Source organism: Hemitrygon akajei, chromosome 11, assembly GCF_048418815.1.
Source record: "Hemitrygon akajei chromosome 11, sHemAka1.3, whole genome shotgun sequence".
NCBI classification, from domain to species: Eukaryota; Metazoa; Chordata; class Chondrichthyes; order Myliobatiformes; family Dasyatidae; genus Hemitrygon; species Hemitrygon akajei.
The window spans coordinates 110,664,114-110,680,943 of NC_133134.1; the positions used below are offsets into that span (position 1 = coordinate 110,664,114).

General features: G+C 43.9%; 1 protein-coding gene across 2 annotated transcripts; it reads right to left on the minus strand.

The window, feature by feature from the left end:
• Positions 1-3,101: 3,101 nt before the first annotated feature.
• On the minus strand, positions 3,102-16,026 carry ctsz (cathepsin Z). 2 transcript variants are annotated; one of them, XM_073061500.1, is made up of 6 exons: positions 15,777-16,026; positions 9,325-9,488; positions 7,461-7,640; positions 6,585-6,735; positions 4,064-4,229; positions 3,102-3,462 (listed from the first exon to the last, which is right to left on the minus strand). In XM_073061500.1, exons 1-6 carry the CDS (start codon positions 15,878-15,880, stop codon positions 3,352-3,354), a joined length of 876 nt encoding a protein of 291 aa, XP_072917601.1. In that variant the 5' UTR covers positions 15,881-16,026; the 3' UTR covers positions 3,102-3,351. The 2 variants fall into 2 exon arrangements, with proteins under 2 accessions (XP_072917601.1, XP_072917602.1); XM_073061501.1 differs by having other exon boundaries at positions 15,923-15,940.
• Positions 16,027-16,830: the final 804 nt, after the last annotated feature.

Genomic DNA, 16,830 nt, shown 5'->3' on the forward strand with positions numbered 1-16,830 from the left:
GCAGAAAGAAAATCAAAATAGCAAAAATTCCTTCTCGTCGCTGTTCTGGAAGTTCATCCTATTCTGAGGCTGTGCCCAAATACTCTCCCCCTGATAGAAACATCCTCTGCACGTTTGGTCAGTTTTCAATATATCCCCATAATATTATTCAACAAAAAGCCTGATATACTTACATATGTTAGTTCCTACATAAAAGTAGAACTGGCCTCTCTTCTTTCTGATCAGTCGTGTTTTAAATGCCATTCATTACAATACTGAGGAGGGGGTGGTTAGCATTTTGAATGATTTTGTGTGGCTTCCAATTTACAGACAAAATTGACTTACAGACATAAGTTTTCCCCACATCTTAATCTCTGACAGCAACACACACACGATGCCAAGAGAACACAGGCGGCAAGAGGCGAACAGTGGACGCTTTGGACTGAGAGTCCTCAAGAAGACTGGAAAGGAAGTGGGCAGGAACAATGTCAATGTCCATGTCCCTCCATAATGCTGCCTGACCTGCTGAGCACCTCCAGCATCCCGTGTGGCTTAAGGTTTCCAGCATCTGCAATCTCTCTAGTGTTTCCATTACCTTTTAATGCAGGGGTGTCAAACTCATTTTAGGTCACGGGCCGGATTGAGCAAAATGCAGCTTCATGCGGGCCGGATCAGTCGGATGCGTGCGAACGCAGCTTTCGTTGCCTCCGTTTTTTCAGCCTGCTCTCATGTGTCTCAGTCTCTGCTATAACTACAAAGTGTTTCACTTTACAAATTCCGTTTCTTATGAAGAAGACTGCGGAATAAACACTAAAAACCCTGAAAACCTGGTACCTGAATAAACTCAGCATTAGCCATATCATACACCATAGGCGCTTCGATTACTGGGGCCAGCTTTAATAGTAATTAGATATTATCTCGCGGGCCAAAGATAATTCCACTGCGGGCCGGATTTGGCCCGCGGGCCGTGAGTTTGACATACATGTTTTAATGGGTCTGCTTTGATCAAAAATACACATGCAATATCAATTGACTAAGCCCAGGCCTACACAGGAGGTTGGCAATATTACAAGGAATCTATAAATACTGAGTCAGTGGCACAGAGCCATAGGGCACCACACACCAATCAGGTGTTCTCATGCACAAAACACAAACAGCAGGCTGGTGAAGTGAGAGCAGATGGCATACATCTGCCATCTTTGTTACCTTGCCCATGTAACAAATGTCCAGATATCTTCAGTTACATCATAGATAGATAAATAGATACTTTATTCATCCCCATGGGGAAATTCAACATCAATATCATTCAGTATGGTAAACGTACTTATATATTTTGATACCATTCATTAAATTCCATATAAGACTGAATATTGTTGGCGCGTGGCCGAGAGGGCAAGGCATCAGACTAGTAACCTGAAGGTCACTGGTTCGAGCCTCAGCTGAGGCAGCGTGTTTGTGTCCTTGAGCAAGGCACTTAACAACACATTGCTCTGCGACGACACCGGTGCCAAGCTGCATGGGTCCTAGTGCCCTTCCCTTGGACAACATCGGTGGCGTGGAGAGGGGAAGGCTTGCAGCTTGGGCAACTGCCAGTCTCCCATATAACCCTGCCCAGGAAACTCCAGGCGCAGATCCATGGTCTCTCGAGACTGACGGATGCCACCAACCAAGACTGAATAAGAGCAATCACTAAATGTGGAGAGCGGGAAGGGAACTAGGAATGTGTTTTGAATTTAATAATATTATTGGAGCTTAATCATATGTAGGGATGTTTATAAATTGTACATCTGTAACTTGGAGACAGCCTGTATTGGCTTTGAGAGGTTGGAGTTTCAGAATATTTATTAATATCGTATGCGGTAGCTGATCAGGTCACACCTGACTATTGTTCACAGGTGTGGTCCTCTAGGAGAGTTGGAGGACATGATTCACATGGTTAATTCCTGGATGAACAGGTTTGTCCTCTTGCTGGAATTTGGATCTGCGTTCTTCGCAGTTTGGAAGACCAAAGGATGGTTTTATTGAAGCGTATGAGAACCCGAGTGGCACGACACTGGTGAGATGTTTCTGCTAGTGGGAGGGAGCAAAATTACAATATAAAGGGATGGGCAGTCATTTCAAACTCAGCTATTGAGGAATTTCTGCTTCCAGATGGAGGTGAGACTCTGGAATTCTCTACCCTACCCTTGAGGTTTGTGGAGGCTGGTCACTGGGGCTTTAAAGAGGAAGAAGATCGAGGTCAATGGAGAATGAGTACAATCAAGGATTTGAGGTAGGAAGGTTCAGCCATGATCACATTGAATAGCAGGACACAGGACAAGTGACCCACTGCTCCTATTTTCTTGTGTGGTCACCTAGCTTCATAGTGAACCGTGTGTGCAAGTCATAACATTATAGGGAATGGATGTCAGTGCACAATCACCAAGTACCCAGCTTTGAACTGTGCTTAATCAGGCTGCCTATCACTGTGGTAGTGGCACACATGTTGTTGACCTTTATCACAGCCTGTATATGTGCTTTTTGATATTACAAGGCTAAACAAGCCTCCAAATTAGGAAGCTGAGAACTAGCTGAGGACATCAAATAGGCATAATTCTGCCCCATTTTAGCACCACTATAGGCAGCCGCTGTGGTTTTGTGGCCAACACAGATCCTGCAGATAGAACATGGTTTGAAGTTTTAGTCATTTAAGGCATTATACCAATACATTGTATTATGGTGTCAGTTTACAAGCAAGTTACTTATGCTCTCCTTCCTGCTGAAGCATATTTAGTTAATTTTACAACAGCTCCCTTGCATCATTGTAGTAGCAGGTGATTAAATATCTTCATTTTCAGCTGGAGTTCTGGTGTCTCAAGCACCAGTTAGTTATTATAAACTGGTTTTGGCAACTAAAACACTACTTTTCGTTCCGGAATATGGCAGGTGCTTTGAAACTAAGGCACGGCTAGCACAGAGGCCCAGCCTGAATTAGCTCCCTGTGAGATATATTTTAAGAAACCAATAAGTAAGATTGATTCACTGTTCATGCAGATGTTTTAATATTGTAATGCTGTACTGGGAAGGCCGTGTTGCTTTAATCCTTTCTACAAGACACAGTGAACTGAAGCACAAGACAGACAGACTGTTTAAGAGCTATTTAATTTTATACAGTGGTTTTAGGCTCTTTGAGCCGAACAACATATTCGGTTTACTCTCCCATTGTAAAATTCCATCTTTCTTTTTCTTTAATTACTTCTGCACTCAATGCAGTTTTCCTAGTACAAGCACAGATTGTAAAAATTATCTTTATCCCCCATTTGACAACCTCTTTAAAAATATATATTTAAAGTATTAGATTTGCAATTTATTACATGTCAAATTCACATCCTGCTACAAAATGGGGTCCCCATAGACACAATCTTCTTCTACTGCCAGGTTGTAGGAGTTTCCTGATCCTCCTTTGAAAGCACTGGTGACGATTCGTAGCCAACCACTCTCCCCCTGGAATAGTAACCAAAGTGTTAGTCATATGGCTGTCTCACATTTGCAGTCTCTCTTTCTCTCTCTCTAATGAAATAGTTTGTTAAGACGCTCAGAATCTGAATTAATATTGCTGACGTCATGAAATAATGCTGATTAATCAAGCAATTATTTTCTTGAAAGGTTGAGGGCTCCTGCATGTGAAAATTCGCAGAGTCAACAGAATCCAGGTCAAACTACTGGAAAATGCAGATTGCAGGGTTAAATGATAGGGCACTGCACCATGTCTTATATTGCCTTGAGTTTAGAGGTTAAGAGCAGTGACATAGGAGTACAGAAAGTTTGCCCCAGCATTAGCAAACAGAACATCAGGCAATAAATGTAAGCAGGAAACCCTGTCCTTCCCTCCTGATAGACAATGGGAATGAGTGGTCTTTGGGTATCGCCAGTGAGGACAAAGGAGTCCTCGCATTCTTGTACAATCAAGGAGAGTTGATAGTGCATGTGTACAATGTAGTCCATCAGATAAAGAGACTGAGCTTAATCACAGATACTGGGCTTTAGACTGAATGGTAGTTCCTACTTGCACCAACCCAGGATGACGACTCTGGGCTTTACTTACCCATGGTTCACCCCAGGAGTTGCGCACAATCCAATATTCAGTTCCATCCTCATCCACACCCCAGCCTGCCACTGACACAATATGGTTTATGATCGGTAGAAAATGGTACTCAGAGTACACTCCTCCACTGTACGCTTCCAGCTTGTCTGTAGCCATAATGCCGCAACTACAAGGAATTAAATGAAAGTTTACCAAACATAACTAGCTCCAAAACTATCTCAACTTCTATCAGTAACTCAAGATTGGCCACCCTAGTGTCCATGACCTGTTGTTTGTCTGTGTTCAAACAAGTTTATATTTGTATATTGAACTACAAGTCACAGGCCAATTTTGAGGTTAGTGTTAAAACTTTCTTCCAAGAGCCAAAGTGTTGTGGCTTCAAGTCGCACTCCAAATCCAGCACAATTGTGTGTCATACTCAGATGGTTTATAATTGTCACAGATACCAAGATACAGTGAAAAACCTACCTTGCATACCTTTTTACCTTGCTCTATGTCAATGTACTGTATAACAAAAGCACAGCAGTGTCTCTACTTCCTTAGAAGTTTGCAAAGATTCTACATGACATCTAAAACTTTGACAAACATCTATAGACATATGGTGGAGAATATACTGACTGGCTGCATCGCAGCCTGGTATTGAAACACCAATGCCCTTGAATGGAAAATCCTACAAAAAGTAATGGACACGGCCCAGTCCATCAATGCAGCCCACCACTGAGCTCGTCTACATGGAGCATTGTTACAGGAAAGCAGAATCCATCATCGGGGCACCCACCATCCAGGTCATCCTCTTTTCTTGCTGCTGCCATCAGGAAGATGATACGGGAGCCTCAAGATTTACACCACCATGTTCAGAAACAGTTATTACCACTCAACCATCAGGGTCTCGAACCAGAGAGGATAACTTTACCCGACTTCACTTGCCTCTTCAGTGAAATGTTCCCACAAACTATGGGCTGTCTTTCAAGGACTTTTCATCTCAGGTTCTAGATAGTTACTGATTATTTACTTTTTTTTCCCTTTTGTATTTGCACAGTCTGTCTTTTGCACACTGGTTGTCCGCCCTGTTGGGTGTGGTCTTTCGATTCTATTAAGATTCTTAGATTTATTGAATGCCTGCAAGAAAATGAATCTCAGGGTTGTATATGGAGACACGTATGTAGTTTGGTAATAAATTTATTTGACCTGTATGAATGGTATGCAAGGTAGGTTTTCACTGTATCTTGGTATCTGTGACAATGCAGAATGGAGTGCAACAGCTACAGAGAAAGTGCAGTGCAGGTAAACAAAGTGCAAGATCAAAACGAAGCAAACGTAGATGTCAAATCTGGGGAAGTAAACTGATGCCGGTGTGCAATATTCTCAGAGCCCTACAGTGGCTTTGGAGACTCCGCTCGTCATCCTGCAGCACCACTGGAAACGGTGCAAGCAATGCCAGCAGTTTGCAGAAAATTTACTAGAACTACATTTGGAATGGGCAGTGTCTTATAGAAGTTGGTGGGAGTTGAGAAGAAAGTAGACAATTAAACCATGTATGATCTGAAAGGCCTTGACAGGGTGGATTTGGAGAGAGTGTTTCCACTTTTGGGAAAATCTAGAAGAGTTTATTGTCCAAATCCAATTAAGGTAGATGACACCAGCGACCAACAGCGACATTCTCCAGAGAGTTCACTTCTTTCATCTTTTTCTTTCAAACGTGGTTCTGCTACTGCTGGAGCCAGTGGTCGCCATTTTGCTGTTATGTTTTTGGGCCGATTGGAAAATCTGGCATTTTGCTGTCCCCAGGGTGTTCCATGAGGCACGCAGCCTCAAGGCCAAGAAGCCTGAAGATGGGGCGCAAGCCCACTATTGACTCTATTTCTCGCCAATTAAACCCCAAGGAAGATTGAAATCATTGAGACGAGTGCAGAAGGTGAGAGGTGTGTTCAGCACTGTCTACCAGCCTGTTGCTCACTGCTCCCAGAGGAAGGTTCCTCTCTCCCTCGATGCTGTCAGAGGATTTGGGTCTTGGGTAAGGTTTATTTACGTGTTTCTGGTTTCTTTTTTTGTTGTTATTTTGGGTGATTTTGTATTGGGGTGGCCTGCAGTTAACAAACATCGAGCTAAACTGAAAATGCCTGGACTCTTTTGATTTTGTGTTTAATACTGCTTTTCGCTCTTTTGTTTTTTTGCATGTGGGCGGTGGTTTGATGTTTTTTCTTTGAACAGGTTCTATGGTTTCTTCTGTTTCATGACTGTCTGCAAGGAAGACGAATTTCAGGGTTGTATCCTGTATACATACTCTGGCAATAAATGTACTCTGAATCCGAGTTATTTTGCACCGTCACCAGTCTTTGGAGTTCTTCTAAGAGCATTGGAAATTGAGTCCACAAATGTCTTTGATAAACCAGGAGTGAGAGGGTCCCAGGAACAAACAGAATTAACACAATTATGAACAGATGCAGCATTCAACAAATCTCAACTTTAATATCCTGGTATTAGTGATGTAAAGAGGAATGGGCCTTATCAAATACTGTACCTGATTGGGCCATTGGCATAGATCTCTGCCATCATCTTCTCTCGACCACTGACATGGCCAAAGTCACCGACCTTCCATAGTGTGTAATTTTTGATAATATGACAGGCACCAAAAGTTGTACAAGTGCCACACTGATTAAATGGCGCACAATCTAAAAAATAAAATAAAATCAGACATTTAGTATTTTTGCTGTTGCTTAAAGCTATATTCTTGATGCCTCAAAATGATCATCTCCAGCTGCAGAAGTAATGAACTGACAACTGTGAAGTGGCAACTGTGGTCAGCCAGGTGGCAATGACAGAACTTGGAAAAAGGTAAAAATGGTAGAGGCCTCGCCTCTAAACACAGGAAATAGTAATACTAGTGAAACTTTAATCACAAAGCAAAGCATAGATTTAATAAGGAGAGTAAGGCATAGGATGGAGACCAACTGAATGGCAGCGATAAATGAGAGGCATTGGAAGAAGCTCTAATGGACCATAAATGTTGAATAGATCAAAACGAATCACAAATCATTCCTTTTTGGTGCTGTAAATTCTGAGCTCAACACAAGTGCTTCATCAAATGGGTGAGAAACTAAGGCACCTTAACATGGGTCAAGAAACCAATCTACTGGAGGAACTCAGCAGATCAGGTAGCATCTGTGGAGGCAAAGGAATAAGCAGTGATTTGGGTACAGAATATGAAATAACAGCCATTTATCTGCCTCTGCATTTGCCTGGCAAAGCCCCAGGTTCCTCCAACAGGTTTTTTTTTGCTCTGGATTCCAGCATCTGCATTCTCACGTCTCCATCTTAAACAGCTCATGTTCCAGTGTAATCTGCTTCTGTTCACCTTGGTAAAAGAGCGAGGAAGATGCAGCGGTGAAAACGGTACCTTGGTCCTTGGCTTGGTAGTTGTTGCAAGTCTCGTCTGGAACACCGTGCGTGTGAGCATAGCGCCACACCCCGAAGTGGTCACCGCCTTCACAGGACCCTGCACTGGCGCAGTCAATGATGTGCTGAACCGACAGGTAGGCAGATGGCCAGGCACCCTTGCGCTTTATGTTGATCCTATCTGGAAAAGAAATCCCTTTATTAGGCAGTCACAGTCTGGGTGTGTATTGGCCGTTCCAATCTAACTGGTGGGATGCCTTTGAGGGTTTGAAGGGTGTGAGTTTTGGCAGTAGCAGGCAGTATTATAGATGGCGTGCACCCCATACCAGCACCAAGCCTTCCTCTCAAGTCAAACCTAGTAAAGTTTCAAGGGCAGCGTTGGGCGCAAGTTGCCAATTTTCCCAGAGCTGGAGGGCTGGAGAGAGCAAGTTTTACATTGGTCAATGAGCTGCAACTATCTAACAGCACATGACCTACCAAAAAATGGGTCTGTGCTACCACTGGAAGCAATACAGAAATAGTGGCTCTCAACCCCTCTATCAAATCATTTTACTGAAAATATCCTCAATAAGTATACAATATGCAGATATTTTATCATCCCTATAATGTTTTTATTGTCTTTAAAAAGTACACTACTTCCAGTAACTTGGTTTAAAAGTAGGACTTAACCAAACACACTCACAACACCACTCAGTTAAGTTATACCCAATCTACAATTCCCTGCACACTGTTCTAACCAAGTTTCACAAATTAATCTCAGTCCTCAGCTCTCCAGTTGCTAAGATCTTACAATTTTATTTTTTTTTTGCCTCAGATGGGGCATTTCTGGCAGGGCCAGCATTTATTAACTATCCTGTAACTGCCCCAGAAAGTCGGTGATGTGACTGAGTTCCCCGAGAGACAACTAACATCGTAACACCTCTGCAGTTCTACTGGTGTGCTGCCAGTGAGGGACTCGCAGGTTACAGAAGAGTTCTATGCCAGTGAACTGTTTGCAACTCAGAAATTCAGTGGCTAACCGAGTTCCCACCTCGCAAAAGATGCTTTCAGACTCCGGGAAATCCATGCTGCTGGTCCCAAATCCTCATACATATGGATATGCCGTGCACTAGCTGGTTGGACATGCACAAACTCCATTTGCCAGGCTTTTGCCCAGACATTCTGGCTATCCACCCCCCTTTTCAGGATCACAATATCCTCAAGTCAGAGTACTACAGCACAGAAACAGGCCCTTTGGCCCATCCAGCTCATGCCAACCCTTCTGCCTTGTCCCATCTACCTGCACCTGGACCATATCTTTCTGAACACCACCTATTCATGTATTTATCCAAATTTCTCTTAAATGTTACAATTGAACCCACATCTGCCACTTACGCTCACAGCCTGTTCCACACCTGCACCCACTCCCCCGGGAAGAAATTTGCCCACAGTTTCCCCTTAAATATTTCACCTTTCACCCCAAATCTTGGACCTCTAGTTCTAGTCTCACCCAAATTAAGGGGAAAATGTCTGGCCTTCCACTTATTCATGCATCATTTACTTCTGAATAGCCCAAATTTAATCTATGTCCTGTTACCTTCAACAAATGAAGTGCAGTAAAAGGCTCTTAAATACAATTCAAAGGCATGATACACGGCATAGAAGGGTGAATTGGATTCGTATTCAGCTATTACTGTTAAAACACTGAGATTGCCTACGTTCCCTGCACTGGTCCTCACACTATTTCACCTCCTTGGTTTTCTCCACCTGTGGCTCCCACACTGGCACTGACTCTGGTCTTGCGTTCTTGTTTATGGAAGGTCTGGCACACTACCCAGTTTAATCAGGGGGCATTGCAGGGTATCTCAGCACCGTCCGTGTTGTACCTGCCATGGCACTGGTACTCCCGTGAGCCCAGCAGGATCCACAGTACTGCGGGATGTGCTGGTTTCTGGTGGTGCTAGCGTAGTTCACCCCATTCACGTTGCGCCAGTCCCATGCCTTCGGCAGCTCGGCAACAGGTAGGATTTCATGGGGCCGAGGGTAAGACCTGCGGGAGAGGAACAAGCAGCAATTAACTAATTGGTTTGTATTTCAGGGTCATTTAACATTCTTGGTTTTTTTCACCCAAAGCTCCCACAGTGAAAATCTGTTCTCAATTGCCCACCTTTGCATCCTTGATGCAGTAGGAATCAAAAAGGCCAGTAATAATCCCAGATGCACTCTACCAAGACGTGCTATATCTGACATTTAAAACCAGTTGCCATTTTGATTTGACAGTTCCAAAGCAGAAGTTCAGGTTCATCTCACCCTGAGTTTGCTTTGGAGCTTGAGGCTTACTAACCATAAACTCAAGCCACATTTATACTCTGTGTGGAATAAAATTCTTTAAAATTTCCTCAAAAAACTTTCAAGCAAAAACTGAGAGATTCTGTGCACTTAACAGCTTGTGAGCACATGAAGACAATTAGCTCTCAGAACTGATCCTTCTACAGGAAACAAAATCACAGTTTAGTCTGCCTTTTAATTCTGCCATTTCCAACAACTTAATACTGAAATGATCCCATACATGTACCACTTCACTAAATAAAACAAACTTACTAATTTGCTTCACAATTGAGTTCCGCTATAAGAATGGTTTTCTTGTCTGTGTGCATTATATAAATTATACTCATCGATGGATTGTTTACATTTCCATTCTGTGCTCAAAATAAAAGGCCCAGAAGCCTTTGTGTGTAGAACTTGAGCCTGAGCAGCCATTCCATTCTTTTCCTTTCTCCACAGCAATGCAGTTCCCATCCAGGAACTACTCTGCAAATTCCTCCTGTGTCTGTTATTTAATCACTGGCATTTCTCCCAGTCCCATCACTCAGACTGACCGTGCATGAGGTCAGACTCAGAATATTAACTCTTCATTCACACAAGACACCAGAGTCAACAACTTTGTGTTTTTCCTGACCTCACTGTTCCTCTGTCACCTGTTACCATGTACATGCACCTATTGAGTTTAAAGGAACACAGGCCCGAGCACAAACAGTGTTTTGGGTTCTTACGCAGGGTTTTGATGTCAATCCTTTTCCTTTCACAGATGCTGTCTGACCCGCGAGTTCAGAGTCACAATCAGGTTTATTACTACTGACACATGTCAGTTTGTTGTTTTGTGGCAGCATTACAGAGCAATTCATTAAAATTATCATAAATTATGATAATTATCATAAATTCAATTTGTACATAATAAATAGTGCAAAAAGAGAGCAAAGTAGTGAGGTAGAGTTCATGGACTGTTCAGAAATTTGATGGCCAAAGGAAAGAAGCTTTTCCTAAAAACACTGAATGTGGGTCTTCACACTTCTACACCTTCTCCCCGATGGCATTAATGGAGAGAGGGTATGTTCTGAATGTGGCCTCAAGGAATCACCTTTTGATGCTTGTGCCCACAAAGGAGCTGGCTGAGTTACAACCATCTGGCATTACATTCCTCCAGCAGACTGCATTTTGCCATTGGGATGCCCTCAACAACAACCTTACCAAGTTTGTTCATTCTTAAAAGTTGGCTTTTCAGCCCATCTGGAACTTCCGGCTGGTGAGATCCGAAATGCAGCTTCAAGTTCAAATTCAAGCTTGTCATCTGACTGTGCATATTTAAAACCAAATGAAACACAATGCACCCACAAAACATTACACATAAACCAAAATATTACAAAATATTCAAAATGCATACAGCACAGATAAACGGTAGAGTATACTGTAAACAGCAGACCGACCTTGTGGTAAAATCAGGGCAGTGGCATCAGGGGGGAGGTACAGGAGGTTATACTCACAATAACAGGAGTGCAATGAAAGTTCACCAGGGTTATTTCCCCAGAATGACAGATCTTATGTACAAGCGGAGTGGGCTAAAGGCTTAAATTTAGATTGGGGAGGGATCTCACTGAAATGTACAAAATTCGAATAAGGTTTAGCAGTTTTCTCTAAAATGCTAGTTTTCTCCAAAGAGCATCTACATCAAAAGGCGTTGGCCACTCAGACCAGATGAAAAGAAACTTCTTCCTCTGGGTAGTGGTGGATCTTTGGAATTCTCTAACTGAGGAGGACTCAGTTACCAAGTATGTTCAGGACAGGTTTGAGAGTTTTGATTGTCAAAGGATTCAAGGGTTCTGTGGTTGGAATAGGAAATTCACCCTGAAAGATTAGCCACAATCTTATTGAACAACAGCAAGCAGTAGGAACTGAATGGTCACAATGTGCCCTATTGGCCAGATGGAAGAATCTGTAGAATCAGTGTTTTATACAATCATTCCTTCCCTCTGCAACTGGATCCTCAACTTCCTAACCAGAAGACCACAATCTGAGCGGATCAGAAATAACATCTCCACCTCACTGACGATCAACACTAGGGCACCTCAGGAATGTGTGCTTAGTCCACTGCTCTAATCTCTCTGCACCCATGACTGTATGGCTAGGCACAGTTCAAATGCCATCTACAAATTTGCTGACAAACAACTATTGTTGCCAGAACTTCAGAAGGTGATGAAAGGGTTACAGGAGTGAAGTACATCAGTGTGTCACAGCAACGATTTTGCACTGAATGTGATTACGATCAAAGAACTAATTGTGCACTTTAGAAAGGGTAAGATGAAGGTAAACACACCAGCCCTCATAAGGGATCAGAAGTGGAGAGAGTGAGCAATTTCAAGATCTCTGAGGATCTATGTTGGGCCCAGCATATCGATGCAGTCACAAAAAAGGCAATGACAGCAGCTATATTTCATTAAAAGTTTGAGGAGATTTGGTATGTCACCAAAGACACTCACAAATTTCTATAATGTACAGTGAAGAGCATTCTAACTGGCTGCATGGTGGGTAAATGGGGGCAGGGGTGTCAGTGAACATGTTCAAAATAAGAGAATTGTATATTTAGACAGCTCCATCAAGGGCACTAGTCTCTGTAACATCCAGGTCATCTTCAAGGAACGATGCCTCAAAAAGGCAGCATCCATCATTAAGGACCCCATTACCCAGGTCATGCCTTGTTCTCAGAAAGGAGGCACAGGAGTTTGAAGGCACACGCTCACCAATCCAGGAACAGCTAGTTCCCATTTGCCTTCCGATTTCTGAATGGACATTGGACCCATGACCACTACCTCACTACTTTATTTCTATTTTTGCACTACTTAATTTAACTACAATAATAAAAAACATAAATTAAAGTATATTTTACTGTAATTCACTTTTCTATTATGTATTATAGAACCTAGAACAACAGAACAATATAGCACAGTACAGGCCCTTCGGCCCACAATGTTGTGCCGACCCTTAAACCCTGCCTCCCATATAACCCCCCACCTTAATTCCTCCATATACCTGTCTAATAGTCTCTTAAATTTCACTAGTGTATCTGCCTCCACCACTGACTCAAGCAGTGCATTCCACGCACCAACCACTCTCTGAGTAGAAAACCTTCCTCTAATATCTCCCTTGAACTTTCCTCCCCTTACCTTAAAGCCATGTCCTCTTGTATTGAGCAGTGGTGCTCTGGGGAAGAGGCGCTGGCTGTCCACTCTATCTATTCCTCTTGTATACCTCTATCACATCCTCCTCCTGTCCAAAGAGTAAAGCCCTAGCTCTCTTAACCTCTGATCATAATCCATACTCTCTAAACCAGGCAGTATCCTGGTAAATCTCCTCTGTACCCTTTCCAATGCTTCCACATCCTTCCTATAGTGAGGTGACCAGAACTGGACACAGTACTCCAAGTGTAGCCTAACCAGAGTTTTATACAGCTGCATCATTACATTGCGACTCTTAAACTCTATCCCTCAACTTATGAAAGCTAACACCCCATAAGCTTTCTTAACTACCCTGTCTACCTGTGAGGCAACTTTCAGGGATCTGTGGACATGTACCCCCAGATTCCTCTGCTCCTCCACATTTCCAAGTATCCTGCCATTTACTTTGTACTCTGACTTGGAGTTTGCCCTTCCAAAGTGTACCACCTCACACTTCTCTGGGTTGAAATCTATCTGTCACTTCTCAGCCTACTTCTGCATCCTATCAATGTCTCTCTGCAATCTTCGACAATCCTCAACACTATCCACACCACCACCAACCTTTGTGTTGTCTGCAAACTTGCCAACCCACCCTTCTACCCCCACATCCAGGTTGTTAATAAAAATCACAAAAAGTAGAGGTCCCAGAACAGATCCTTGTGGGACACCACTAGTCACAGCCCTCCAATCTGAATGTACTCCCTCCACCACGACCCTCTGTCTTCTGCAGGCAAGCCAATTCTGAATCCACCTGGCCAAATTTCCCTGGATCCCATGCCTTCTGACTTTCTGAATAAACCTACCATGTGGAACCTTGTCAAATGCCTTACTAAAATCCATGTAGATCACATTCACTACACTACCCTCATCTATATGCCTGGTCACCTCCTCAAATAACTCTATCAGGCTTGTTAGACATGATCTGCCCTTCACAAAGCCATGCTGACTGTCCCTGATCAGACCATGATTCTCTAAATGCCCATAGATACTATCTCGAAGAATCTTTTCCAACAGCTTTCCCACCACAGACGTAAGGCTCACTAGTCTATAATTACCCAGACTATCCCTACTACCTTTTTTGAACAAGGTTTGAACAACATTTGCCTCCCTCCAATCCTCTGGTACCATTCCTGTGGACAACGAGGGCAAAGATCCTAGCCAGAGGCTCAGCAATCTCTTCCCTCGCCTCGTGGAGCAGCCTGGGGAATATTCCATCAGGCCCTGGGGACATCTGTCCTAATGTATTTTAACAACTCCAACACCTCCTCTCCCTTAATATCAACATGCTCCAGAACATCAACCTCACTCATATGGTCCTCACTGTCATCAGGTTCCCTCTCAGTGGTGAATTATGTTTGACTGCTGCTGCAAAGAGAGATTTCACAACATACACTGGTGATATTAAACCTGTTTCTGTACAAGGAAGTATTGCTCACATGTTTGAATGTAAAAGGGGAAGATAAGAAAGATTTTTTTTTAAAAGAAGACTTCCTTGTGGGAATTTTCTTGAGCTGTAGAATGAAGTTCAAATTAATTTGGCCTGAGGGGTGAAGCAGTACAATAATAATTTGAAAGTACCAGTCCAAGTTGGTCTAAGGGATGATGTCAGCAAAAAGTGCCAGATCCAAACTGCAGATAGACGCAGCTACAATTCCAATGTTATGTCAGCCAGACCAGAGAAAGGGAGAACAGATTGGGTAGAGAATACAAGAACTACAGCAAGGGCACTTGCAGTGATTAATGCAGGCCGAGAGAGAGAGATGTCCTGGAATAATCCCTTTGGATTTATGAAGCAATAGAGCTGTGATTACACTCTGTTCTGTGGGCTGCCCGAACGGTGGGAAGAGCACAGAGAAACAAGTCTCTAGTGGAAGTGCGCCAAAGTAGCAACACAGACTGTAACAGTGACAGCGTTACGGGCCGAGAGGGGGCAGCGTTTCTCAACAACTTTGTCATTTCTGGGGTGGGTTCTAGGAATCAGAGTCAGACCAAGCAGAGATTCTGGGAAGGAATAGCCAAGTCGCCGTATGGGGAAGGATGTCGGACACTTCAAGTTTAAAAAGTAGAGAAAGACCATTTTAAAGGGTAACATCGGATGTTGATCACATTAAAATGGGGGAGGGGGCAAAAAACAATGTTTCAGCTACAGTCCAAGTAAATGTTAACTCCATTGCCATCTGCACAGATACTGACCGACCTGTCTCACCCCTGACGATCAGCGCTAAACACACAGACCAGCAATCCAGGGCCGCAGGTTCAAACCACGTTTTTGCGATTGTGGAATTTACATTTGGTTTCATAAACAGTCATTTGCAAAGGGCCCACAAAACGAAGGAACTGCTGTGGAAACCCATCCCGATTTACCAGTACACTTTCAGCAATAAAGTTTATCGTTCTGCCCCAGTCTGCCGAGGCCGGTTCGGAACCCAACGCCCTCCCCCACTGTTCCAGGGCAAAAAAATGCCAGCAACACCCCGACATTCCTCCTTCCCCCAACCCCCACACGAATTTTCTGTTTCAGTTGGGATCCGCTGCCTCTGCCTGACGCAGTTCTATACAGGAATTAAAATTGTTACCGGTTTCTATCTTCTTGCCGCCCTTCCACAGGGCTCCGCTACAACTAACACAATAGGAAGTCACGCTCGGGGCTGGCAAAAACAAGCGGAGAGGGGAAGTGATGGGAGGGAGAGGAAAGGGAAGACAGGGGAAGAGACTGCCCCGGCCGCTCAGTTCTGCGGGCAGCCCCACACGCTGGTCCCAGCGTCTTTCCCTCCCTCTCGTCCTCATACCTGACTCCCTGGTCTCTCCTGCCCGGCTTAAAGCAGGGCTGAGTGAGGCGGCGAGAGGCCGAGACATAGCCCAGGAGGAAGAGGGCAAGCAGCCAGCGAACCATAGCCGGGCCAAACCGCACACTGAAGCAGGAAGAAATCTGTACCTTCGCCGGCTGCAGTACGGAGAGCTCGTGAACAGTTTAAATAGGGGAGGAGAGAGGAAATGGATTTAATCAGCACCCTCCCCTGTTGAATCATGTGAGCAGTTTTTATGGGACGGGTACTCTGGGCGAAAAACACGCCGGGTGTTTATACACCCCCTGGTGTTGTTCACTGGCAAAATCTTGAGTCTCCGAATTGTGGCCAGTTTCCGTGACCTTTGAGATGGTGAGACAGTTCCTCTTCACAGTCAGAAAGTTATTTTTAAAGTTGCATGTGTTGCAAATCGGATCCTGAACAGGAAAGGACAACTGTTTCTCCTTCCATAGATGCGACTTGATCTCCAGCATTTTGTGTGTGTTGTTCAAGATTCCCAGTATTTGCAAAATTTCGCGTCTCTGGAACGCTGTAAGCCTTCAGCAAATCGATCAGCGTTTGCTGGGAGGCAGAGTTTAATGTTCCGGCCGAATACTTCTCCCACCTTCAAGCTGAGACATTAACTGTGTGGCTTCGCGTGGGTACTGCCCGTTGGGCAGCGTTTTCTGTTTTCACCTAGGGATTTAATTACAGGGTTACACAGCCCCTTGGCCTAACTTGCTCATGCCAACCACCTGCCTACCTGAGCGAATCCCATTGCCTCTATTTGGCCCACGTTCAGGTATCGTACCTGTCCAGACGGGTATCGTCCCCCACTTCCTCTGGCAGATTACTACATATGCTCCACCACCCTCAAACAAAAGAAAATCTGCAGATGCCTGAAATCCGAGAAACACACACAATGCTGGAGGAACTCAGCATCTATGGAAAAGAGTAAACAGTCGACATTTCAGGCCAAGACCTTACAAACCTCACCACCCTCACCCAGGGAAGACTAAATGTACACTTTTTGATATTATAATGGTTCCTTGTCCTT